Genomic DNA, 24,868 nt, shown 5'->3' with positions numbered 1-24,868 from the left:
ATTTCCCATGAGAATAAATTTAATCTGAGTGTTACACAAAACCACTGATAAATCTGTTCTTTTAGGTATTAGGTCACTAAAATGCCCAAATTGTGATTATTATGCAAGTTATATTTTTCAGAAATCTTTATTTTTCTAAAGTTTCTGTCTATCCAAGAGGAAGTCACTATGCTTGACGGATAGTAAGATTTATGAACCAAACTCACTGGGAACAATTTCAAGAACCTTTATTGAAACCAACATTCAAATAGTATCTCAAGGGTGAAATTCTGTTTCAGCAAAACCAATTTAACAATTCCAAATATATATAAAAACATTTAAAAATTAATCTTGTTAAAGGTGATAATTTCCCCTTCCCCCATTTTAACTGCTATACTTCATTGCACCAAATAAACAGGGAAGACTTTGTTTAATCATCTGCACACACACAAAAAAAAGATAAAGGAAAATTGCATTTTGACAAATGCCAGATGTCAGAAATCACATCAAATCAGAGTGTAATTATAGGCTTACTGTGGTGTAACTAAGGCTTCCAATACTACAGTCCACAAACCCAGTGTAAATTCCCACCGTCTCAAGGTCTCTCAAGCCTGACTGCTGGACTGGAAGGCACGGGCCATTGCCTATGGTGAGTGAAGGGGTGCCGTCCTCTGGAAAAGTAGACATGGGCAGTCACGGAAGGGCTAACCAGTTACTTCAGCAGTAGTCTGGCTTGGTCAGCCTGAGAAAGCTTACTTTTCTCTTTCTTATTTGTGTGTTGGGCCTAAAGGGGTGAGCTGCTAGTGGAACAAAGCTATGGAAGCTCCCATGTGAAGCAGGTCAAAAGTATACTTATTTTAGAATTTAAATTTAACTGGGTGCTACACAGCATGTTAAATATTAGGCTTTTAGGAGTAGCATCTATTAGGTTTTCAGATATTAAACATAGAAATGTGCACAGTCTGTTCTCTTGTGCCAATTTAAAAGCTTTACCAATATTTAAAAATATACATATATATGGTCAAGAAGAGTCTTTACAGTTTCTCTTAATAGATGAGTCATTTAGTTAGTTTAGAAATAGTATATAAAGGGGGAAATGGATTTGTGGCAGAGGAAAGTCACAGACAGAAGCACTGCCAGTCTAACTTGCTTGATAGCCTGCCACAGCTTGAGTGGACACAGTCCTTACTTATGTCTCCAGGGAAAGCAGCAGTTGGGGATGGCAAGAGAGGGCTTCTGACACTCTTATTTACAATTCCATTGAAACCCATTCTCTTTCAAGCCAACACGGTCCAGCTGTATACTGCAACCTGATCAAACTAAACACCAACTAAAATAGATGGCAAAGGAAGGTTGTCTGTCTCTCCTCTGCAGTGGTACAGCAGAGAACCCGGAGAGTTCTAAAGAAAGCTATCTTACCAGAAAGTTATGTGTAACTAATAATTTATGTTTACAAGATAAGAGCACGTGTTTCAAGTGGCAGACACTTGACATTCTGAGTGTTCTTTGTGAATAAAAAGTGTTTACAGTAACTTGGGGGGAAATTATTACTACAGTTGGATAGACGGAAACAACAGTTGTTCTCTGTACCCATTACATTAGACAAATCAGTTACCCTGATTTTTTTGCACATACGTGTGCAAAAAGCCAGTTAAAGCACAAATAACAGTAATTTCTCTTATATTAGCATGTGGCACAGTTCACATTTTCAGTATAACTATCTTCCATGACACAATATTCAGTACAGTCTCAAACCAAACACTGAATTTTATCTTAAGTTTTCCGGTTCTTCTACCTGTGGGCGGTCATCTTCTGGGCCCTGGGCTCTGTTCTGGAAGGTTCCAGTCTGCTCGGCTTCCTGAGGGGCGGGAGCCCCTGGGTGTTGCTCAGGGCTGTTAGCCTCCAGGGCCTCTTGTTCCTGCCCACTGGACAGGTGCTCCATTTTTTCTAAGTCTTCAATGTGACTGACTGAGCTTGTCTCGCTTAGAGCATCTGAGCCTCTTAGGGACTTTTTAAAAGGCTTCTGGCCTAGAGAAAGATGGGATAAACAGCACTGAAAGCTCAATAATGGATACTTCTGCAACAAAGCTATCTGTGCAGCAAGAGATTGCTTTATCAATTCCAACGGTTCAGTGGAAATCCCCAGAATTATTGGTTTGGAAGCATTTAAGTAATGAGACAAGAAAAGAGTTGATAATGGACTAACATGCTCCCAAGGCTAGGACTTTGGAGGTCACTCTTGAAAAGTTCAGGAGAGTAAACACTAGGTTAAACATGATGCCAGCTCTCAAGACCCTAACTTCCCCCTCGGGAGTGCTACAGAGGTATTCTTCCAAGGCTGAAGCCCAAGGCTACTGGAATGGTATTTAAAGAGACAGCTGGGCCCTAACCGGTTTGGCTCAGTGGATAGAGCATCGGCCTGTGGACCAAAGGGTCCTAGGTTTGATTCCAACCAAGGGCACATGCCTGGGTTGTGGGCTTGATCCCCAGCAGGGGGCGTGCAGGAGGCAGCCAATCAATGATTCTCTCTCATCATTGATGTTTCTATCTCTCTCCCTCCCTTTCTCTCTGAAATCAATAAAAATATATTAAACATTAAAAACAAAAAAAGGGACAGCTGGTCTTAACTGAAGAGAAATGGAACTTTGGGTTAAAGACCATGAAAACAAAGGAGTGTAGGCAATACCAAATGGAAAAACATTAAATGATGCAAAAGTCTATTTTCCCAAGAGAAATGTAAACCATTCTCTTTTTTATTTTGAGAGAGGAAGGGGAAAGGAAAGAGAGACAGACACATCAATGTGAGAGTGGAACGTCAATCGGCTGCCTCCTGAACATGCCCCCTACTAGGAATCCAGCCTGCAACCAGGGCATGTGCCCTGACCGGGAATCGAACCAGCAACCTTTTGGTGTACAGGACAATGCCCAACTGAGCTACACCAGCCAGGGCCAACCATTTTCTTTAATACTAATGAACTCAAACATCTATATATATAAAAGCCCAGCGACCGTTAGTGTGGAATGACCAGAATGACTGGTGGGTATGACGCGTACTGTGGCAGCCAACCAGCTGGATCCGGACCATGATCGGCCCCACCCCCAGCCAGCCCGGCTCCCAATATCCCGATTGGGAGCAGGGTCAGCTGCCAACTGCCTGAGGCCCCTCCCCGAAGCTGGCCCCCACCCCAATTGGCCCAACACCCCTAAATCACTGTCTGGCTCCCTGGTGCATACACATTTAGTGCAAGCACAAGAAAATAATTATCAGTCCCTTCTGACCCAGACCAGAGTCTCCTGAGGACTCTGCTATTACTACAGCCAAGGTGGGGAATTCTCCCTCCATTACTCGCAGTCCCAGGACCTTCCCAGTTAGCCAAAAAGGCGACCTCAGCATTAACGGGATGGTGGCCCTTTGCTGAGGAATGTAGAGAGGCTGGGTGGGGATTTTGTGAAATTGCAGTGCCTTGCAGATTAGGTGAGCTTTCAATCTCTCTTTAAATGGGGTGGTGAAGAGGACCTGCAGGCTGCCAGGAGCAACAGCAAAGGGTAGGCACATTCAAAAACAAAAACTTTTAAACAAACAGACATGAAGATCATATTGGGAAACTGAGGGTAGAGCCCCAGAAAGAATGCAAAAATCATTAAAGGGCCATCATCCATCTTGATATATGTTTGCAAACAACACATAAACAACTTCATCTCATGGCACTTGAAATGCAAAACAGTTCTGTTGTGGGTTTTCTTTTGGCCATCCTTAAAGTAAAATTAAATCCAGCTGGGGGAAAGCTATAACTTCCAGCATTAGACCCCCCACCCCCGATCGGCCCCCATTGGGGTGGCCGGATGGACCCCTCCCATGCACAAATTCATGCACTGGGCCTCTAGTGAAGCTATAATGTACCTGGAAATCTGAGTTTAGTTCGAGTGCCTGTGGGGGTGTGAGGCGGTGTTACTCCTGTATCTTGTACTTTGTAGACATACGTGTGTTCTGTGGACTCCAGAGAGCCTGCCAGGGAAAGAAAGACAGGGGTGGGTGGGTGGAAACTCCCGACACGGACTGCCTTGAGAGATGCTCCCATTCAGCCTTGTTCCCTACTGAGCTTCCTCCAGCCATGCAGCCTCACACAGACTAGTGGAGACTTGGGTACTCCTGAAACATGCCGGAACTGGAGAAAGCCACCTCACAGCTGTGCTCAGGAGTCCCAGCCCTGCTGGAGTGTTTCATCCTTGTCTCTCCAGCTATCCTGTGTACACGTGAAGACAGCCAGCAGTGTGGCTGGCATAAGCACGCCTGGAGAGCCAGGCCCAAGTGGGAAACACCCTAACTTCCCCCTTGGAAGTGCTTTAGCAACAAGGAATGAATGCCTCTTTGCTAAAGGCTGAGGCATGGCAGGTTTTAAAAGTCAGATTATCTCTGGTTGTCATATCGCAGTGGAGTCATCATTTCCTGGGGAAGGGACACAGGAAGGGGCCCTGGTAGAACAGGAAAGGAGTCTTGTTGGATATCATCTCCCCCAAACCCCAGCAACTGTTAATTCTTGCTGGTTGCCTAGTTTGAAACCAAACAGTCCAGTGATACTGACCATGGTCTTCACTGGGCAGAGGCATTACTTTACTGGGCCAAACACTAATGAGGACTGCAATGTTCACACTGAAACCAAATGCCCAGATAGTCCTGAGGGCCTGAACAGCTGAGCGAACATTTCTCACTGGATTCCAGGAAGAGAGATCTGCTGTGGGCAATGCGTATCTGCTTTTGGGCCATTTTAGCCAAGGGGTTAGGAGAAGGGAGAGGAGAGAGTCACAAGGGCAGGCAGATTCCTGGCACAGGCCCCAGGATAAAGCATGGGACACACACAAGGCTTTCGGCATGAGTGTGGGATCAGGGCACTTGGTCCAGACTTTCCAGGTACAGAGATCCGGGAGGAGGCTGTTGGTCCTACCTGCTGTTAAGTTAAAAGTTCTTCCCTTCTGTGAAGGCTGGACTGGAGAAAACCAATTCAGCACGGATCCCACTACAGGGATCTGACGTAACACTCCCTGCAAAACAGAATGTTGCTCAACATCACCACCCTGTCCAGTCCGGCTCCCGGCCTGAGCCACTCAGCAGACTCACCTCTTCCAGAAGGCGCTCCTCATTGGCCTTCTGCAGTTGAACCTGAGCTTCCTGAATTCCTTTCCGAACCACTTCTGTCATGTTTTCCAGAAGCTGTGTTAAGACCAAGAAAGGCATTACTTGTCATCTAAACTTACTGCCTGGGGCCTAGAAGAACTATTAACACAGCACTGGGCACATTTTTCTAATGGAATGCTACAGTTTAAAAGGTCAGTGTAAAAATAAACAGAAAATCAAACAGAAGACGATAAAAGGCTCAAGGAGGTCTAGGCAGACAGACCTTGGTGACCAGCCTCATTAGCCAGGGAACCGAGAGGAGAAATAACTATCCCTGTGATCTGAATGTCACATCATTAGAAAACAGACATGTGGCTCCTCATTCGTGGAAATGGAGTCAGAAGTGAGGTAGTCAGGTTTGGAAGAAACTGCAAAGTCCATTCAAGAATGAATCAAATATCCTTCTCTTCCCCACCCTACGAAAAGTGACACACGGGACACGTTTCTGTCTCCTCTCAGATCAATCTTGTTTTGGTCCCTTTTCTCTCCTTTTGAGTGATTTCTAGTGACTCAAATCTCTGGTTTGGAGAACCAACTTTAAGCCTCAGAGCCCGCTCCTCCATGCCAACTGGCCAGCAGGAGCAGGTCTGTTACTGGTGGGAAGTTCGTTATCAGAAACATCTGTCTCATTCAGCCTCAGGACCCAGCTACAACCAGGAAGTGATCCCTGACCTTGTCAGACAGTGAAAGTATCTTTCTGAATGCGCAGCTACCGCTAACTTCTATTCTATAGCATTTACCACTTCACTTGGTTATATGTATCTCTCTCCCCCACTGGCTTGTGAGTTCCCCAAAGGCAAGTACCATGTCAAATCCACTTGGCATTGCCAATGCCCGGCACAATGCCTAATTCATAGCAAACATTTAAAAACTTTTTGGGAAAGAGTGAATTAACAGACATTTGTGACTCCAGCTAGTTGCCTGGGCAAAACCTAGAAAAGGAACGAGATTTTTCAGTCTTACAGACCCTTGAGTTTTCCTCAATTTCTCGCGCTGTGACTGCAATGGTCTCCACTAGTTCGGAAATATCTATGTCGTCACTCGCCATGCCAATGTAAATACAGCTCTTCATACTTTTATATTCAGGGCCTGTGGGAAGAAACAACAGACCAACTTGGTTACCTGTCATGAGTCAGACACGGACCCACTTTTCTGTACATGCAAAGGAGCCTCCCTCTGGGGCGAGGAAAGTGGTTCTAGAGGAGACGGGAAGCCTGGAGAGGCTGCGGAAGGGGAAAGGAGCTAGCTCACCCCTCAGGAAGAACTAAAACAATGTTTCCTCAAAAAGATAAAGCCTGTTTTCTCCTAATTAAGCCAGTTAAAAATGTCCCTGCAAAGTTAACAGTTGACTTATAAAAGTAGTAATTACCCATTTTAAATGTAAGGTCAGATTCTAGTTCGTTTAACTTTTTCAGGAGTCCAGCATGGATTTTTTCCCCTTCTGGATCTAATTTCAAACTGTTCTTATCATCATTAGCATGTTCATACCTGTAAACAACACCAAACAACAGTGTTTAAATCTGGAATAACAAATGTCTCTCAGATACAGCGTTACTGTGGGAGGCTAAGCTACGGGAGGTTACCAAGAACGTGGATTGAGGCAAAGGGACAAAGGAGCCACTTGGGGGGTTTCAAGACCAAAACTTTCAAGACTGTCTCAAGGAAAGGCAAGTCTGTGAGGCCAGGCAATTTACAGAGAGGCCAAGGTCTGAAGTCTCATCATTTGTGATTAAAAAGGGAGCTGTCCCTCATCCTGAAAGGAGATGAAAACAGCCACAGGAAGGACAGCACACTGACTACAGGGGATGCAGGAGTTTGCTCTGCTGGGGAACCGGGCCCTTTTCCTCACACGCCGCGGACAGGAACCATCTGTCAGTTGTAGACCTGTATGTGTCTCCTAGTGACGGGGAGTTGGCACAAAAGCACATACAGCAACTCCTACTGCACTGAGTGCAATGGTGGGTCCCATCATCTGCTACCTGTGCTTTTGTAAGTGCCCAGAATTACTACTTTTTTATTATTAATTTACTTACTGATTTGAGAGAGAGAGGGAAAGAGAAACATTGATTTGTTGCTCTACTTACTGATGCATTCATTGGTTGATCTTTTTGTTAATCCACACCCAAGGATATTTTTCCATTTTTTAGAGTGGGAGGGAGGGAAAAGACAGAGGGAAATACTGATGTGACAGAGACACATCAATTGGTTGCCTCCTGCACTTGCAGGCTGGGGATTGAGCCTGTAACCGAGGTATGTGCCCTTGACCAGAACTGAACCCAGGATCCTGCAGTCTGTGGGCCGACGCTCTATCCACTAAGCCAAATCAGGCAGGACCAGAACTTCTAAATGAATATTCATTAGACGTTTTTACTGTGACTACATGTATTCATCTGAGATTTTTAGTTGGTTCATAAAATGACCCAGCATGGTCTTTATACAGCAAAGAGAAATTCACATCAGGCAACAAGCAGAAACCATACCTGACAACCCCTATTCCAGGCCAGTTAGGGTCATCAACGTGTAAGAGGCCTGCTGTTCTTGTCACTTCTTGCTTGAACTCCTCTCGCAGTTGTAGTGTACAGGTCAGGACCGGCAGCTTGCTTTCTATGCAGGCTACGAGCTGATCCACGTCCTCTCCCCGAGTTCCTAAAACTGAAAACATTCACGGAATGTTAGAGAAATGCTTAAGGAATAGCTAAAAATTAGAGGGCAGGGCTCCCACTTCCTTTACCAGAAAGGCCAGCAGCTCTAGGTACATCCAATTAGCTGGTGCTGAGGAGCTAAAAAAATAAAAAGCTACTAAACCTAGATATGGAAGAATCTGGTATTATACAGCCAGATCCTCCAGGTGCAGACAGTTTTTTCTTACAAACAGAATTAGCCCCTCCAATTGAATACACAACGAAACTCTAATGTAAAAATGAGATTCTTCCCATAGAAAGATTTTGCTTAAATCAAGTTATAAACATCCTATTGCAAGTAAAAAAGAGGCAACCATACAGTTCTTTCTGTACATTAACATCTTGGAAGAAAGATATTTTGGTGTGCTTGTGGCGGGAGGCAGGAAGGGCAGGGTGATGAAGACAGAACTAAGTCACTTCTGAAGGTCAGAGCCTGAGAGGTCTCAGGGCTGCAGGGATCCAAGAGTCTTGGCACCATCATGGCTCCCTCACTTCTGTCGATTCGAACACTGTGCATGACCTCACTGAGCCGCAGTCCATGCCGCCTCGGTGTCAGCCCGCTTTTCCAGTGTCCGAAACCAAGCCTCGGGCTGGGTGAGGATGCTGGGCGGCAGGAGCAGAGACTCCTGGAGAATCCCGAGGCCACCAGCCATCTTCACAACAGCTTTTCTCTGCAGGAAAGATGCCTAACTTCCCTACTTTGATGTTTTTGAGAAAATATCCCAAGATGTTGAGAACATTTCATGAAAAACCATCATACATTTTCTGAAAATGTCTAAATCATTTCAAAAGAAAAGCACAACAAAAAATTTAATACATCTTTTTTCAGCTTATTTTTAGATGCCTGCTATAATATACTAAGCGCTATCTAAGGCATTTCATATACATGTTCTCATTTTAATATTCACACCATTACCACGAGGTAGTGGGAAATAGGCCTGGAGGTAAGTAACTTGCTCAAAGTCTCCACAGGTATTAAGTGGCCTAGGGGAACAAATACCCAGGACTCTGTCATCAGAGACCAGGTACTTTCAGCTTCATTCTTTCTTTTTTTTTTTTTTAAAATATATTTTATTGATTTTTTTACAGAGAGGAAAGGAGAGAGATAGAGAGTTAGAAACATCGATGGGAGAGAAACATTGATCAGCTGCCTCCTGCACATCTCCTACTGGGGATGTGCCCGCAACCAAGGTTACATGCCCTTCACCAGAATCGAACCTGGGACCTTTCAGTCCGAAGGCCGACGTTCTATCCCCTGAGCCAAACTAGTTTTGGCTATTCTTTTTTTTTTTTTTTTAATTTATTTTATTGATTTTTTACAGAGAGGAAGGGAGAGAGATAGAGAGTCAGAAACATCGATGAGAGAGAAACATAGATGAGCTGCCTCCTGCACATCTCCCACTGGGGATGTGCCCGAAACCCAGGTACATGCCCTTGACCGGAATCGAACCCGGGACCTTTGAGTCCGCAGGCCGATGCTCTGTCCACTGAGCCAAACCGGTCTCGGCGGCTATTCTTTCTTAAATGACTAAAAGTGGTTCTCAGCCTTTGCTGGCCTATGTGAATCACCAAGGGAATTTTTTAAAAATATATTTTATTGATTTTTTACAGAGAGGGAGAGGGATAGAGTTAGAAACAGTGATGAGAGAGAAACATCCATCAGCTGCCTCCTGGGTGGCCCGAACCCGAGGTACATGCCCTTGACTAGAATCAAACCTGGAACCTTTCAGTCCACAGGCGGACGCTCTATCCACTGAGCCAAACCGGTTAGGGCACCAAGGGAACCTTTAAAGATAAGATGCCCAGGCTCCACTCTAGACCAAGGAAATCAGAATCTCTGTAGGTGAGGCCCAGCCGCTGGGAGTTTTCAAAGCTCCACAGGTGATTCTAATATACAGTCTGGACTGAGAACCACTGACAGAAAAGGGTCACAAGACATCAAAACACAGGAGTTCAAGTGACTTCAGAAGTCTCCGTTTCTGAGAAATTACACTGGAAGGCTAATTTACCTCAATTTAACCCAAAAGAAAAGAAAAATCCTTTTCAAAGAGAACAGAATATCATAAGGGAAAGCTATAAAACCCCACAGCCTGGACTTTCATAGACATGTCACTGTTGTTCCCCAGAACAAAAGTGAGGGCCATCCATGGAGACAAGTTACCTGCCGCTGTCATCAAAGGGCTGAACCTCACACACACCCCCTCTGCTTCCAGATCCATGACGGTGAGGCCACTCACAGGCACCAGCTGTTTCAGCTGTTCTCCCAGCTGCAGGGAAAAGGGTAGAATGAACACACTACCGCAAGGAGGGAATCAAGTGTCTTCAGACCTACTACCCTCGTTCATTCAGCCCCAGACTCAAGAAGCTCCTGGGGGGCTAGTTTCCTTTAATCTTTTTTAAAAAAAGGAAATTTTACCTTTTTTTAAAAAAAATATGTTTTACTGATTTAAGGGAGAGGGAAAGAGATAGAAACAGCAATAATGAGAGAGAATCATCAATCGGCTGCCTCTTGCACACCCCCCACTGAGGATCAAGCCCACAACCTGGGCATGTGCCTTGACTATGAATCGAACTGTGACCTCCTGGTTCATAGGTCGACGCTCAACCACTAAGCTACATCAGTTAAGCTCCTTTAATCTTTTGATTTTCTCTGAATGCTATCATAATTCCTTTTTAAAAATAGTAAATTTTACATCTATTCTTAATAAAAAAACTTAAGTTCATTGTAGAAAAATCTAAGAAATACAGGTAAACCAAGTGAATAAAATAAAAATGACCCACAATATACCACTGATGTCATGTGGCATACCCACACTGTCTTTCTCCCTTCGTATGTGTGTGTGCGCATGCCTTATTGTTGTTATAAACCAGGATAGTCTGTACACTGGGTTCTAATCTTCATTTTTCATATAATTTATGACCATTTCCCTTCTTTCATAAACACCCAGACACATGGTTTAATCTGGCTCTTTTGAACGTCACTGTATTGACATACCATTACTTATTCACCAAACGCCCTAGGTTGGGCATGTCCAATGTTTTGCTAGGATTTATAATTCTGTGCTAAACATCCTTATGTTGTTTAGAACATTCTTTAGACTGAGATCCTTGGAGGTACAATTTTAGTGTCAAAAGGCAGCCAAGCACAATGCCTTTATTCATACTGCCAGACTGCCCCGGCGGTGTTCAGGGGCCTCTGGCTTATGTGCTTTCTGGTATCACCACAGACCCTCACCAGAACCCCAAAGTGGCTGCACTGTAATCTACATTGTGCATGTTGTTTAACAGCAAAGAAATGGTCACATGAGGAAACTGAGGAAATATGCTGGGAATACTTGCCGGAGCCAGGAGTATGGGAGGTAGTAATCTGATTAGGAACAGAACCCCAGGACCAAGCCCCCCTTCACAGGAAGCTCCCTCCCATGGGTCTCATTTCCCAGACATGGCCATGTGTTATTCCAACCGTCTGGGACGTAAAGAGCACAACTGCCATTCCTACCCAGCGATTCAGTGCATCACAGGAGTGTCCCTCCCGGCCGACTGTTGAAGGTGCCATGTTGGGTGCTGGGACAGCTTTAAGCACTGGATCTGAAACCAAAATAGAGGAAGGGATTCACTTCCCAGAAACACAGCAAACTAAATAAGGCAACCCTCCAACTTCATTTCATTTAGCTCCTAACATTAACACACAAAACAGTCTCAAATAATATGGAAATTAAATGTGTATCTTACATGAATGGATGCACAAAATGTGGTGTATACATACATGGACTATAATTCAGCCTTAGAAAGGAAGGAAATTCTGTCACATGCTCAGCATGGATGAACCTTGAGGACACTAAGTGAAATAAGCAGTTACAAAGTACAAGTACTGCATGCTTCTGCTTTTATGAGGCACCTAAAGATGTTAAATAGAAATAGGAAGTTCAATGGTGTTTGCTAGGTGCTGGGAAGAGGAAGAAAATGGAGAGATGCTGTTTAATGGTTAGAGGGTCAATTTGCAAGATGAAAAAATTCTGGAGAGCTGCTGTACAACAATACAAATATATTTAATACTACTGAATTGTACCTGTAATGGTTAAGCTGACAAATTTTGTTTTTTAAGGCACAGTTTAAAAATAAATGTATCTTACTAAATTAAATGTTACTTTTTTCATGAAAAATATAACCCTTGAATATAGTCACACAAATAGAGTTCTTAACTTTATTTAAAAAGTTTTCTATCAAGGGATTTCAAAAGGAAATCAAAGCATAACATTATAAATTATCAACTGAACATTGTGCAAGGTAAATCAGAGAAATCACCCAATAGCTGGGTTTCAAAACAGTATCAGCCTCTACTCATCAAACAATCTGGATGACTACTCGTGCCAGGAGCTGGGTCAGGCCCAAGGGATATAAGGCTGATAAGGTTTTCTTCATCTTGGAGTTTACATTCTACTTGAGGAAACAGACCATAGAGAAAGCAATGAAATCACTAATATTGCTGTGAGTGCCATGCAAGAAGGGGGGCTCTCACAGGCAGGGAAGGCCTCTCTGAGGAGGTGGACATTATGGAGACCTAAATGGAGAAGAAGTCAGCCAGAAGAAGAGGGGAAATGTACTAGAGGTGGGGAAACAGTAGTGAAAAGGTCTTACTCTAGTGAGCAGGAGGAAAAGTGGCCTAAGAGGAAGTCAGAAAGGCAAAGGCTAGAACTGCAGGCCTTACAAGACCTAGCACAGAGCCTGGACCTCATTCAATTGAAACAGTAAGATCCCAGAGAGCGACGCAATGTGACCTCCACTTGTAATGCTCACTCGGACTGCCTTGTAGAGAATGGTCTGGAGTGGGATGCGGGGAATGTATCAAGTTGATAGATCAGTTGAGAGGGGACTGTGGCCATCCAGGTGAAAAATAACAGTGCCCTGGACTAGGCTGGTGGCACTTGGGACATTCTAACAAATAGAGATTCCTAGATCCAACCTACTAAATCAAAATATCTAGTAAGTAGGGCCCCAAACCTCTATTTTCAAGGGACTCTTTTTTATTCATTCCAGTACTAGTGCAGAGACTAGAATTTGGAAACCAATGGTTTACCATAGGAAATTACTGATAAAATGCTAAGGCATTTAGGTCTGGAATTCTTATGAAAATTATTAAATTTTTCTGAAGTGAGGATTGAAGATTTTAGTAATCAAAATATTTTGGACTATGTATTTTACTTGAGTTTAAAATTAAAAGCCCTTAGACATAATATAAAAGTAACACTCTTTTAAAAATCACCTACCTGAGCCTGGTAATTCCTGGAAAAATCTAAACACTACTACTGGAGAACTGAGTTCATCTTCCACCTGAAAAATAGAATCTGACATTACCCAGTAACATCACATTTCAAATACCTACAAAATGAAACAGAGTTTGAAAAACCGGCTAGAGATTTTATATCTTCTTAATAAACACTTAAGTTTAAAGGTTAATTTCAGTTGTTAGAGAAACAAAAATCAAGGGTTCAGTAAATAATTATAAGCTAGTTCTGAGAATACACTGCTGAATTACAGTAAGTGACACTGAAAAAAATACAGTGACACTGCTACAGTGAAATTAAAGTAGAAGGAAATTTTAATGACAATGGGTAAATATAAGTCGTTATAACATTAAAGATCAAAAAAGGCAAGAAAAAAGTTGAACTAGAATCAGTGCTGAGAGAGCCAAAGCTTTTAAGAATCCAAAAATGATGCTAACTCAATCAGTCAGGATTGACTGGAACTTTTTATACTCATAAAAAAAGGGAAAACAAGGACTTCTATCTTTTCAAACTCCCGGAACAGAATGCAAGTCCTGCTGGTAATGTAGATAACCACAATCTAGAACTGAATCTATGTATTTCCTAAATCAGCGGTTGCCAACTGGTGGTCCATGAGGTCCGAAAGGTTGGTGACCGCTGGTCTAAATTCCTGAAATGGTACTTATATTCAGGACAGGCATCAGGCAACCAACTTCATTAGTGGATTTCATAATAGATGAAAACATTCACTGCATTAAGATAAGCCAGTGCCAAGTTCATGTTCTCCACTGAACAAATACTCAGCTGGCCATCAGCTTCACTGTGGAGTCAAGATACAAAGGGAGCTACAATGCCCTTGACAGACTGTGGTACTTTAGGAGGTGAGGGAGAAACATGAGAAGAAAGATCTCTAGGCATTCAAAAATTCCAGTACTAGTCATAAAACCTATTTTCCAAAGCTCTGCGAATGATGTCTCATTCATAGAGCCATCACAGGTAATGCTAACTTGGAAAGATGACAGGAAGTTGTCAGCCCAAGATTTTCTCTACTGACTTTTCAAAAGACTCTTTGGATGTTGTTCAGATCAAACACGATAGATATTCAAATCTGCTAACTATTTTTTTAAAAATATATTTTATTGATTTTTTACAGAAAGGAGGGGAGAGGGATAGAGAGTTAGAAACATTGATGAGAAACATCGATCAGCTGCCTCGTGCACGCCCTCTACTGGGGATGTGCCGCAACCAAGGTACATGCCCTTGACAGGAATCGAACCTGGGACCCTTGAGTCCGCAGGCCGATGCTCTATCCACTGAGCCAAACCAGTTAGGGCTCTGCTAACTATTTATTAAGCCAATTCCTGTGTCTTCACATCTATTATTCCTTTAACTTTCATAAAAATAAATCCATTAATACTTTAAAGTTAGAGGGGCTTAATATTTAATAGGATGGAAAGCCCAATAAGAAAATAGGAAAAAACAGTGTCAAAATTCTACACCCATTCCCCCATCCTCAGGATAAGGCAGAATGATTCGAGTGCCAAGACTTCTATATATAGGCTTTTTCTCTTTTCTTATTTCTTTGAGCTCAATGATCTTAAATGCCAGTGTGCATAAGAAATACTGTACAGGGTTATGCAGTTGACCCTCCATACCTATGCATTCCATATCCAAGGATTCAACTAACAGGGGATCAAAAATGTTTGGGAGCCCAGATGGTGTGACTCAGTGGTTGAGTGTCGACCTATGAACCAGGAGGTCACAGTTCGACTCCTGATCAGGGCACAGACCTGTGTTGTGGGCTCGATCCCCAGTAGGGGGTGTGCAGAAGGCAGCCAATCAATGATTCTCTCTCTTCATTGATGTTTCTCTCTCTCTCTCCCTCTCCCTTCCTCTCTGAAATCAATTAAAGATATGTATTATTTTAAAAGTTATTTACTTCAAAAACAGATCAAATTTTATACTATACCAAAATTTTGATGTGGTTCACTTTCTTCAAACTTTCTTGCAATCGCTGACTCTGTAAATAACAAAAACAAAAAACAAAAATTACAAGTTATGTAATTTTATTATATTGACAAGAACATATTAAGAAGCAATTTCCATGAGTTCTTTGCAGGTCTGCAAACAAGCATCTTGTGCAGATAAAGCCATCTGCATATAGGTGATTTCTAAGTTCAGCTGACAATTTCTGCATTTCAACATCTGCAAATATTCCCTATTATTTCAGTTTGAAGTTATATTTAGTGGTTCTAGAAGAGCTTTTTCTGATGAGATATAAGTGAATTTTTCATGCTAGTAATTTAAGTCATTCATTCATTCAAAAACTACTACTGAGTGTAGGCAACAAAAGCAAAAATAAACAAGTGGGACTACATCAAACTAAAAAGCTTCTGTAGAGCAAAGGAAACCAATAAAATGAAAAGGCAACCTACTGAAGGGGACAAAATATTTGCAAATCATTTATCTGATAAGTGGCTAATGTCTAAAGTATATAATGAATTCACACAACTCAATATCAAAAAAAAATAAAACAAAACCAAAATCTGATTTAAAAAATGGGCAGAAAATTTATAGACTTTTCCCAAAGAAGACATAAAGACGGCCAACAGGCATGTCAAAAGATGTTCAACATCCCTAACCATTAGGGAAGTGCAATGAGATATCACCTCACACCTGTCAGAATGGCTGTTATAAAAAAGACAAAAAAAATGGCAGGCCAGTGTGGCTCAGTGGTTGAGCATTGATCTATGAACCAAGAGGTCATGGTTCAATTCCCAGTCCGGGCACATACCCAGTAGGGGTTAGTGCAGGAGGCAGCTAATCAATGATTCCCTCTCATCAGTGATGTTTCTATCTCTCTCCCTCTCCCTTCCTCTCTGAAATCAATAAAACTTTTAAAAAGACAAAAAAAAGATAACAAGTGTTGGCAAGCATATGGAGAAAGGGGAAACCTTATGCACTCTTGATGGGAATGTAAATTGGTAGAGCCACTATAGAAAACAGCATGGAGGTTTCTTAAAAATAGCCCTGCGCTGTATGGCTCAGTGGTAGAGGGTTGCATGTTCGATGCCCAGCCCTGGACAGGGCACATTCAGGAGGCAACCAACCGAAGCGTCTCTCTCACATTGATGTTTCTTTCTCTCTCCACCCCCTCTCTCCCTCCACTATCTCTAAAAACCAATAGAAAAATATCTTCAGGTGAGAATTAGACTAAAATTAAAAACAGAGCTGCCACATGACCCAACAACTCCACTATTCCACTTCTGGATATTTATCTGAAGAAAACAAAAACACTAATTCAAAAAGATATATGCACCCCATCTATAATAATAAAAGTGTAATATGCTAATTAGACCAGAAGTCCTTCCAGATGTCCTTCTTGGACCACCTTCCAGGCGAAGCCGGGGCTTCGAGAGAAGCCAGTGCCGGCAGCTGGGGGAAGGAAGGCCTACTTTCATGAAGTTCGTGCATTGGGCCTCTAGTGTTTATATAATAGCCAAGATATGAAAACAACCCCAAGTATATATTTAAAATCAAGACTTACTTTTATTTAATTTATTTATTATTATTATTTTTTAATCCTCACCTGAGGATATTTTCCCCATTGATTTTTTTTTAGAGAGTGGAAGGGAGGGAGGGGAGAGAGAGTGGAAGAGAGAGGGAGAAAGGGAAGGAGGGAGTGAGGGGGGGAGAAGAGAGAGAGTAGTAGTAATATGAGAGACACACATTGACTTGCTGCCTCCCAAATGCACCCCAACCAGGGCCTGGGATTGAGCCTGCAACTGAGGCACATGCCCTCAACCAGGAATTGAACCCGAGACTCTTTGGTCTGTGGGCCAACGCTCTAACCACTGGCCAGGGCCAAAGATTTACTTTTAAACCTATTATAACTTATTATATGATTAGGCACTATTGTAAGAGCTTTATATGCATCAACTTATTAAGTCCTCCTAACAATCCTTTGTTATATCATTATCCCTATTTACAGGTAAGAAAACAGGTATAGAGAGGTGATGTCATGCTTTTAGACTTAGGCAGGACTCAGCTCTCAAACTGCATAAATATGACTTTTTTTTTTTTTGCTTTCTAAACCACAGCATCTATAATAATAAAAGGGTAATATGCTTATTAGACAGGATGTTATTCCGGACGACCTTCCTGACAAAGCTGGGCCCCAAGGGAAGCCAGCCCAGGTCCTGGGTGCCTGTGGGCGGCTGGAGGAGGGAATCAGCCTGGGTCCTGGGTGCCTGCCAGCAGCCGGAGGAGGGAAGCTCGGTGCCGGAGGGAAACTGGTGCCAGCACCAGGGGAAGGAAGGCCTACTCTTGTACGAATTTTCGTGCATCAGACCTCTAGTCTTATATAATAAAAGCCTAATATGCTAAGTGTCTGATCAACCAGTTGGCCTTTCAACCAATCAAAGTGTAATATACCAGTGATATGCTAAAGGCTGCTCAACCGCTTGCTATGATGTGCACTGGGCACCAGGGGGCAGACGCTCTGACTGGTAGGTTAGTTTGTTGCTGGGTTCTGGCCGATTGGGACTGGGCAAGATGGGCTGGACACACCCTGGAGCCTTCCTGCAGTCCCTCCCCTGCTGGCCAACCTTCCGAGTCGCTCCCTGGCTCTAATTGTTCACTAGTGGGGTCCCTTGGCCTGGCCTACGCCCTCTTACAATCCGGGACCCCTTGGGAGATGTCAGAGAGCCAGTTTTGGCATGATCCTGCAGGCCAAGCTGAGGGACCCCACTGGTGCATGAATTCGTGCACCAGGCCTCTAGTAATTATGTATTTTTCAAAATGAGAACATCTCAAAGAGAAACAGAATTAAAATTGTCCCTCAAAGTCTTGCTATTAGAGAACTCAAGCCAGTTGCTGTTAAAAATGTGCATGCCATCCATAATCAACCTTAACCATCATATTCCTTTACCCTCAAGGATCAGTCAGTCAAGTGGAACATTTATGCCCCTTTCTGCATCCTTCACCACTCTGTGGCTGTCCTCTTGTGACTTCTTTCCTCATCCTATGCTGACAACAGCATTCATTTTTTAAAAAATATATTTTTACTGAATTCACAGAGGGAGAGGGAGAAATAGAAACATCAATGATGATTGATTGGCTGCCTCTTGCATGCCCCCTACTGGGGATCAAGTCCACAATCTGGGGATGTGCCCTTGACTGGAATCAAACCCAGGACCCTTCAGTCCACAGGCTGAAGCTCTATCCACTGAGCCAAACTGGCTAGGGTGACATAGCATTCATTTATAAAAGATGCTGGGACAATCTCAGCAGTCTCTCCCAGAACTCTGAACAAGAAGCATACATGCAGAGCTATTCATCCACTTGCTTATGAAACAGGAAATCCAGACAAGGTATTGGATGGAGAGTAAATGACTGAAGTATTTTTCTGACTCTGCTTTGCCATGGAGTATAATTTGTGACTCATTTAAACTTCAGATTTCTACTCACCAGTTGGCAGGCATGCTTAATCCTCTCCACAATCCCATCAAGTCCCAAGTACTGTAAAGACAACCACAGTGGCAGGGCACGGAGTTTGTCCGCTGGTTTATTTGATGTGAGACCAGCAACTAAAGTCTAAAAAAGCCAATATGAGTTTTTAATCAAAGTCAATGAAAGCATATAACAGAATTAACTAGTTACCATTTACTAGGCACTTAGTATGTGTCAGATGCTATGCCAGGCACTTGGCTTGTATTATTCATTTAATCATCCGACAACTCTATGAAGTAACTATTTGCCCGAGGTTTCATGTCTTAGATGTGACAAAGCCAGGATGAGGATCTAAATGAGTCATATCCCAGAGCCGGAGCTCTTAGCCACTCAAGAGGCAGCCCCTTCCAAGGTTGTTCTGATCATCCTCAAATACTTGGTCATTATCAATTGGGCAAGACATCAACTGTTGTAGCAAGAATCACTTAAAGCTTGTTTTGCATGAGCCTATCACTAACTGATCACTACCAGGACCACTCATTTACTTTGTTACAACCTTCTAGACAAGGTGGACTAAGTGCTTTCACCACTCCGAGAGGAATGCCACTTCTGGGGACCTATTCTAAGGAAATAATTTGAAACATAGAAAGATGCTCATTATTTCAGTAACAAAAATTTGAAAACATCCTAAAAGTTCACAAATGGAGAATGATTAAATAAATCGTGGTATTGGCGTAATAGAATATGATGTAGTATAAAACACCATAATGTGTTCTTCACACACACATGGAAGTATGGGGAGAATAAGCAGAAAAAATACACGTGGTACAGTTTCACTTCTGTTAATAATAGTTTTTTGAAAGTAAAAGATCACAGAAGTGACATTAAGGGAACTTTTCACTATTTCCTTTGTTTTTCTGTGTTTTTGCCCCCAGAACCAGTAATGACATGAGCACTCCCTGCCAGTACGAGTAAGCTTACCAAGGCGGGATCATCATGCTTATAAAGAGTGACTGCAGGAACCGCTGGCAAACCCAGCCACGGGCCTGGAGTCAGTGTCATGCTATCACATTTGGTTGCAGCCTACCAAAGACAGAACAGCTTTTTGTTAGACTATTAGAATACACGAAACCCAACACCCTCCTCCATTCATAAAAACCACGAAAAGCCCCCAGGAATTAAAAGATTTAAAATTCCTTCTTTAAAATACAGTATTTGGTAACAACAACATACCAGCACTGATGAGGAGACATAACCTAGAGCCAATGTTGCCAGATTCACACTGGAAGAAAAAAACACTAATCTAAGAACGAATTATTTACTGCTGCTTATTCACTAAGTATGTATTTAAAAAAGAAAGAGAGAAAGAGAGAGAGAGAGAGAGAGAGAGAGACTCTGCTATCTTTCAGCTGTGTTATTAGCTTTTATAACAGCAACAGAAAATGTGGTACATGCAAATTTTAGGAATACCTTGAAAATGCATTTTAATAAAAATATAGTTCAGGGATATTTCCTACTTACTTGGTGTGATGTGTCTTGTATCTCACAGCCATTATTTTCCGGTCATCTTTCCCAGAGGGATACAATAACGAAGAAACCTACCGTGCATGATGTGCTGGATATGGACTGCTTTGGTTGCCCTGCATCCTCTCCCCGCTCTTAGCAGCACCCCAATGACTTTCTGGGAAATCACCCCAATCTCCTTTATTGGACCACAGCTTTGGGCAGAGGAGACACCACCACCGGCTCCAGAGGTGGGCAAATAACCTAAACTACATTTCCCTGGCTACAGTGATTGGTATGATATTTTTCCTGGGGCTTCTGACCCACTGGACACAAACTGGAAAAAAGGCTGGAGTTGCTGCAGCTACTTTGGACCATAACAGGAAAGTCTATCTATACATGGAGCCAACACAGAGGATATTAAACCAAGTGACTGATGGTGGAGTTGGGGGGGTGGGGGAGGAGGGGAGAATGACACACTGACTCCTGATTGATGTTGTGCCTGAAGCCAATTCCTAACACTGTTTGTTGTTAGTTATGTGAACCAATAATCTCTTCTCACTTAAGCCAATTTGGGTTTTCTTGTTATTTGCAACCCAAAGAGGTCTTAGTGATAAATGTCATGACAAAGTGAGAGCGGGGATGTCCACTCCTCATGAGCACTGTGTGCAGGCCACTCATGGAGCCAATCCCACCTTCCACTCACCCCTCCACATGAAGCCATATGCCATACTGCTCACAGAGTTCTTTCAAACGCCCAATCTTATCTGTGTGTCCTACCGCTGCAGTTCCTAGGATAAAGCACACACAAAAAGATACTAAAAGGAACAAATATTTTCTGAGTCTTTAAAGTATGATTAAAACTTTTATATACATTATCTCCCTGCGACTGAACTAACATTGTATCTCTTTTATTAAGATTTGGCTCAGAGGCCTTAACCAGTTTGGCTCAGTGGATAGAGCCTCAGCCTGCGGACTGAAGGGTCCCAGGTTCGATTCTAGTCAAGGGCATGTACCTTGATTGCAGGCATATCCCCAGTGGGGGGTGTGCAGGAGGCAGCTGATCGATGTTTCTCTCTCATCGATGTTTCTAACTCTCTATCCCTCTCCCTTCCTCATTAAAAAAAAAAAAAAAAAAGATTTGGCTCAGTGGATAGAGCAGCGGTTCTCAACCTGTGGGTCATGACCCCTTTGGCGGTCGAACGACCCTTTCACAGGGGTCACCTAAGACCATCCTTCATATCAGATATTTACATTATGATTCATAACAGTAGCAACATTACAGTTATGAAGTAGCAACAAAAATAATTTTATGGTTGGGTCACAACATGAGGAACCGTATTTAAAGGGCCATAAGGTTGAGAACTACTGGGATAGAGTGTCAGCCTGCAGACTGAAGGATCCAGGGTTCCATTCCGGTCAAAGGCACATGCCGGGGTTGCAGGCTCGATCCCCAGTAGGGGGCGTGCAGAAGGCAGCCAATCAATGATTCTCATCATTGATGTCTCTATCTCTCTATACCTCTCCCTTCCTCTGTGAAATCAATAAAAATATTTATTTTTTAAAAAGATCTTCTTTGTGGATTGGCTTAAAATCAACTTTTGCAAACTGATGATTCAAGTTTTGAAGAGTGTGTATTCTCCATTATATGTATCTATAAAAAAGCTTGTAAATTGTTATTTAAATCCCCTCTATACTTATTTTCTATGTATTTGATTGTTGTTTCATGAGAAATATATTGAAGTCTCCTACCAAGATTGTGAGCTTGTCAATTTATACTTGTATTCTATCAATTTTTCCTTTAGTCTGCCTTTATATAGTGTTATGTTCATAAGCGTTCATCACTGTTATCTCTTAAATCATATGAATTACAATTAATATGAAGTCTATTTTATCTCACACTAACATTGCTTAAGTACTTTTGTTCTGTTAGCATTTGCCCCAGAGAGTCTGTTCTACCCTAACCTTTTCTTTAAATCTTTATTGTTCAGATTATTATAGATGTTCCTCTTTTTTCCCCCCCATAGTTCCCCTCCACCCAGTTCCCACCCTACCCCAGGCCTTCACTCCTCCACTGTCCTCGTCCATAGGTGTAAGCTCTTTGTCCAATCTCTTCCCGCACCCCCCACAACCCCTTCCTCCCAAGAATTGTCCTCCGCTCCCTTTCCCTGCCCCTGATTCTACATTCACCAGTTTGTTCTGTTCATCAGATTTTTTATTCTACCCTAACTTTTTGTTACTTTCTGGGTTATTTTATATTTAGGTGTATCCTTTTATGAAAAAAATACATAGATGAATTTGAGATGTTTTCAACCCAATTTGGAGGGTCTTTGTTTTAATATAGAACATGTATTTTGAAGTCAGTTTGAACATATTACACACTTTATTTAACCCATCCCCTTGGTAATTCGTTTACACTATAGCTTTTGCTGGGCAGGTCCCCCTTCTCAGAGCATAAGTAAAATACAGAGTCAAGTATTCTCCCAACTATCTTAAATTTCCAGTTAGCAGAATCCCACCTACTAAGATTTCAAACCCTCACCAATTGCCTCAACACACACACACAAGTGATGCAAGTGGTTCTTGTGCAGGGTTTATGCTAGGAAAAGGGCTGAAAACTGTTTTCCCTACATACAGGCCTGTCTCAATTTTTTAAAAAAATCTTGACATATTTGTTTAGTTGAAACAAGAACAAAGGCCAATGCATGGCCTGTGTCCCATGACCCATCGAAACATAAAGCACAGTGCTATGTTTTAGTGCAGGGGTCCTCAAACTACAGCCCGCGGGCCACATGCAAATACAAATATTGTATTTGTTCCCATTTTGTTTTTTTACTTCAAAATAAGATATGTGCAGTGTACATAGGAATTTGTTCATAGTTTTTTTTTAAACTATAGTCCGGCCCTCCAACGGTCTGAGGGACAGTGAACTGGCCCCTTGTTTAAAAAGTTTGAGGACCGCCCTAACCGGTTTGGCTCAGTGGATAGAGCGTCGGCCTGCGGACTGAAAGGTCCCAGGTTCGATTCCAGTCAAGGGCATGTACCTTGGTTGCGGGCACATTCCCAGTAGGAGGTGTGCAGGAGGCAGTTGATCAATGTTTCTAACTCTCTATCCCTCTCCCTTCCTCTCTGTAAAAAATCAATAAAGTATATTTAAAAAAAAAAAAAGTTTGAGGACCCCCGTTTTAGTGACTTGACCACATTCAGATTCTCTTTTCAAGTTTTCCGGCAGTGCCTGCTGGCTCACCCCTGCAACGTGTATTCTGGCGACAGCAGTGTAATCACACTGGTAAGTCACTCAGACATGTGTCAAATGTAGCCTCTCCCAACTATCAAATGATTGAATATGGGCGGGTTTGTTTCTTTTTAAAGATATGACATGCTTAATCAGGTAGTAAGTGGTGGTTTTCCTACTAACAATAAGGTAGATATGCGTTTTTCTGTTTATTATTATTTTTTAAAAAATATATATTTTATTGATTTTTTAACAGAGAGGAGGAAGAGGGATAGAGAGTTAGAAACATCAATGAGAGAGAAACATCGATCAGCTGCCTCCTGCACATCTCCCACTGGGGATATGCCCGCAACCAAGGTACATGCCCTTGACTGGAACCGAACCTGGGACCCTTCAGTCCACAGGCCGACGCTCTATCCACTGAGCCAAACCAGTTAGGGCTAATTATTATTTTTTAAATACAGTTGGCCGTCTGTGTCCGCACCCACAGATTCAATCAACCGTGACTTTAAAATATTTGGAAAAAAAATCCCAGAGAGTTCCAAAAAGCAAAACTTGAATCTGCCACACACTAAGCACTGTGCTGAATGCACACAAATGAAGCGATAAGGAGGCATATCCTGCTGCAGCCTGTATGTTTTATGATTTTATACAGGGACTTGAGCACCTGTGGATTTTGGTGTCCAAGGGGAACAGGGGTCCTTTAACCTACCCCCTGTAGCCAAAGGGCAACTCTAATTAGCTTTACTGATTGAAGTATAACTTGCATGCAATAAAATTCATTTGTTTAAGTGTACGGTTCAATGAATTTTGCCAAATGTATCCAGTGTGTAACCACCAACACAATCAAGGTAGAGAATATTTCCATCACCCCAAAAGCTCCTTCCACGCCCCCTCACTCCTGAGGTATCACTCTTTTCTTCGCTCTCCACTGGCCACAGTCCTGATCTGTTTTCTGTCACTGTACTTTTGTCCTTTTTTTAGAATTTCATATCAATCATATGCTATGTAACTTCTGCCTGGCCTTTTGCAGTTATCGTGCTTTTGAAATTCATCCCTGTTGTGTATATTAGTACTATTCCTACATACTGCTTAGCAGCCCACAAGATGGATACAACTTGTTATCCATTCACGAGGTAAAGGACACCTGGATTGTTTCCAGTTATGAGTATTACATACAATTCTTTGTGTGGACATATGTGTTCTTTTCTCTTTGAAAAAAATACCTACAAATGGGACTAATGGGTCATATGCTAATTTTATGTTTAACCTTTTGAGGAACTGCCAAACTGTTTTCCAGAGGAGCTGTAACATTATTTGCTCCCTACCAGCCGTGAATGAGTTCCGGGTACTTTGTATTCTCACCAGCATTTGGCACTGTATTTTTTTTTTCTTTCTCTCCATTCTAGCAAATATGTAATAGTAGCTCATTGTGGTTTTAATTTGCATTTCACTAATAACTAATGATGTTAAGCATCTTTTAAGTGATTACACATTCATATATTTTCTTTGGTGAAGTGTCTATTCAAATCTCTTGTTCATTTAAAAAATATTATTTGTCTCCCCAATACTAAATGGTAAA

General features: G+C 42.3%; 1 protein-coding gene and 1 long non-coding RNA gene across 6 annotated transcripts in view; one reads left to right on the top strand and one right to left on the bottom strand.

Moving 5' to 3' along the window:
* The window catches only part of PDXDC1 (pyridoxal dependent decarboxylase domain containing 1), a 53,891-nt gene that overhangs the window by 2,405 nt on the left and 26,618 nt on the right, over positions 1-24,868 (bottom strand). For 3 of the 5 annotated variants that reach the window (XM_070412936.1, XM_070412938.1, XM_070412939.1), the window contains exons 9-23: positions 20,758-20,842; positions 19,782-19,830; positions 19,530-19,631; positions 18,567-18,692; positions 15,067-15,117; positions 13,101-13,164; positions 11,333-11,421; positions 9,995-10,100; positions 7,633-7,804; positions 6,522-6,640; positions 6,120-6,241; positions 5,096-5,188; positions 4,923-5,019; positions 3,881-3,985; positions 211-2,007 (exon numbers count right to left, since the gene is read on the bottom strand). In XM_070412936.1, coding sequence (XP_070269037.1) covers positions 1,748-2,007; positions 3,881-3,985; positions 4,923-5,019; positions 5,096-5,188; positions 6,120-6,241; positions 6,522-6,640; positions 7,633-7,804; positions 9,995-10,100; positions 11,333-11,421; positions 13,101-13,164; positions 15,067-15,117; positions 18,567-18,692; positions 19,530-19,631; positions 19,782-19,830; positions 20,758-20,842 — 1,640 coding nt within the window. In that variant the 3' untranslated portion in view covers positions 211-1,747. Of the gene's footprint in view, positions 1-210; positions 2,008-3,880; positions 3,986-4,922; positions 5,020-5,095; positions 5,189-6,119; positions 6,242-6,521; positions 6,641-7,632; positions 7,805-9,994; positions 10,101-11,332; positions 11,422-13,100; positions 13,165-15,066; positions 15,118-18,566; positions 18,693-19,529; positions 19,632-19,781; positions 19,831-20,757; positions 20,843-24,868 lie in introns of those variants that run through there. The other 2 variants (XM_070412940.1, XM_070412937.1) reach the window with 1 other exon arrangement.
* On the top strand, positions 4,931-21,806 carry LOC139009036 (uncharacterized). Its single transcript, XR_011471247.1, has 2 exons — positions 4,931-5,304; positions 20,098-21,806. It is a non-coding gene; the product is annotated as an uncharacterized lncRNA (long non-coding RNA).

The sequence above is a fragment of the Myotis yumanensis genome, unplaced genomic scaffold (genome assembly GCF_028538775.1).
Source record: "Myotis yumanensis isolate MYYU_CA2020_CCGP unplaced genomic scaffold, mMyoYum1.0.hap1 SCAF_4, whole genome shotgun sequence".
Lineage (NCBI taxonomy): Eukaryota > Metazoa > Chordata > Mammalia > Chiroptera > Vespertilionidae > Myotis > Myotis yumanensis.
This window is presented reverse-complemented; position numbering and strand designations above follow the sequence as displayed.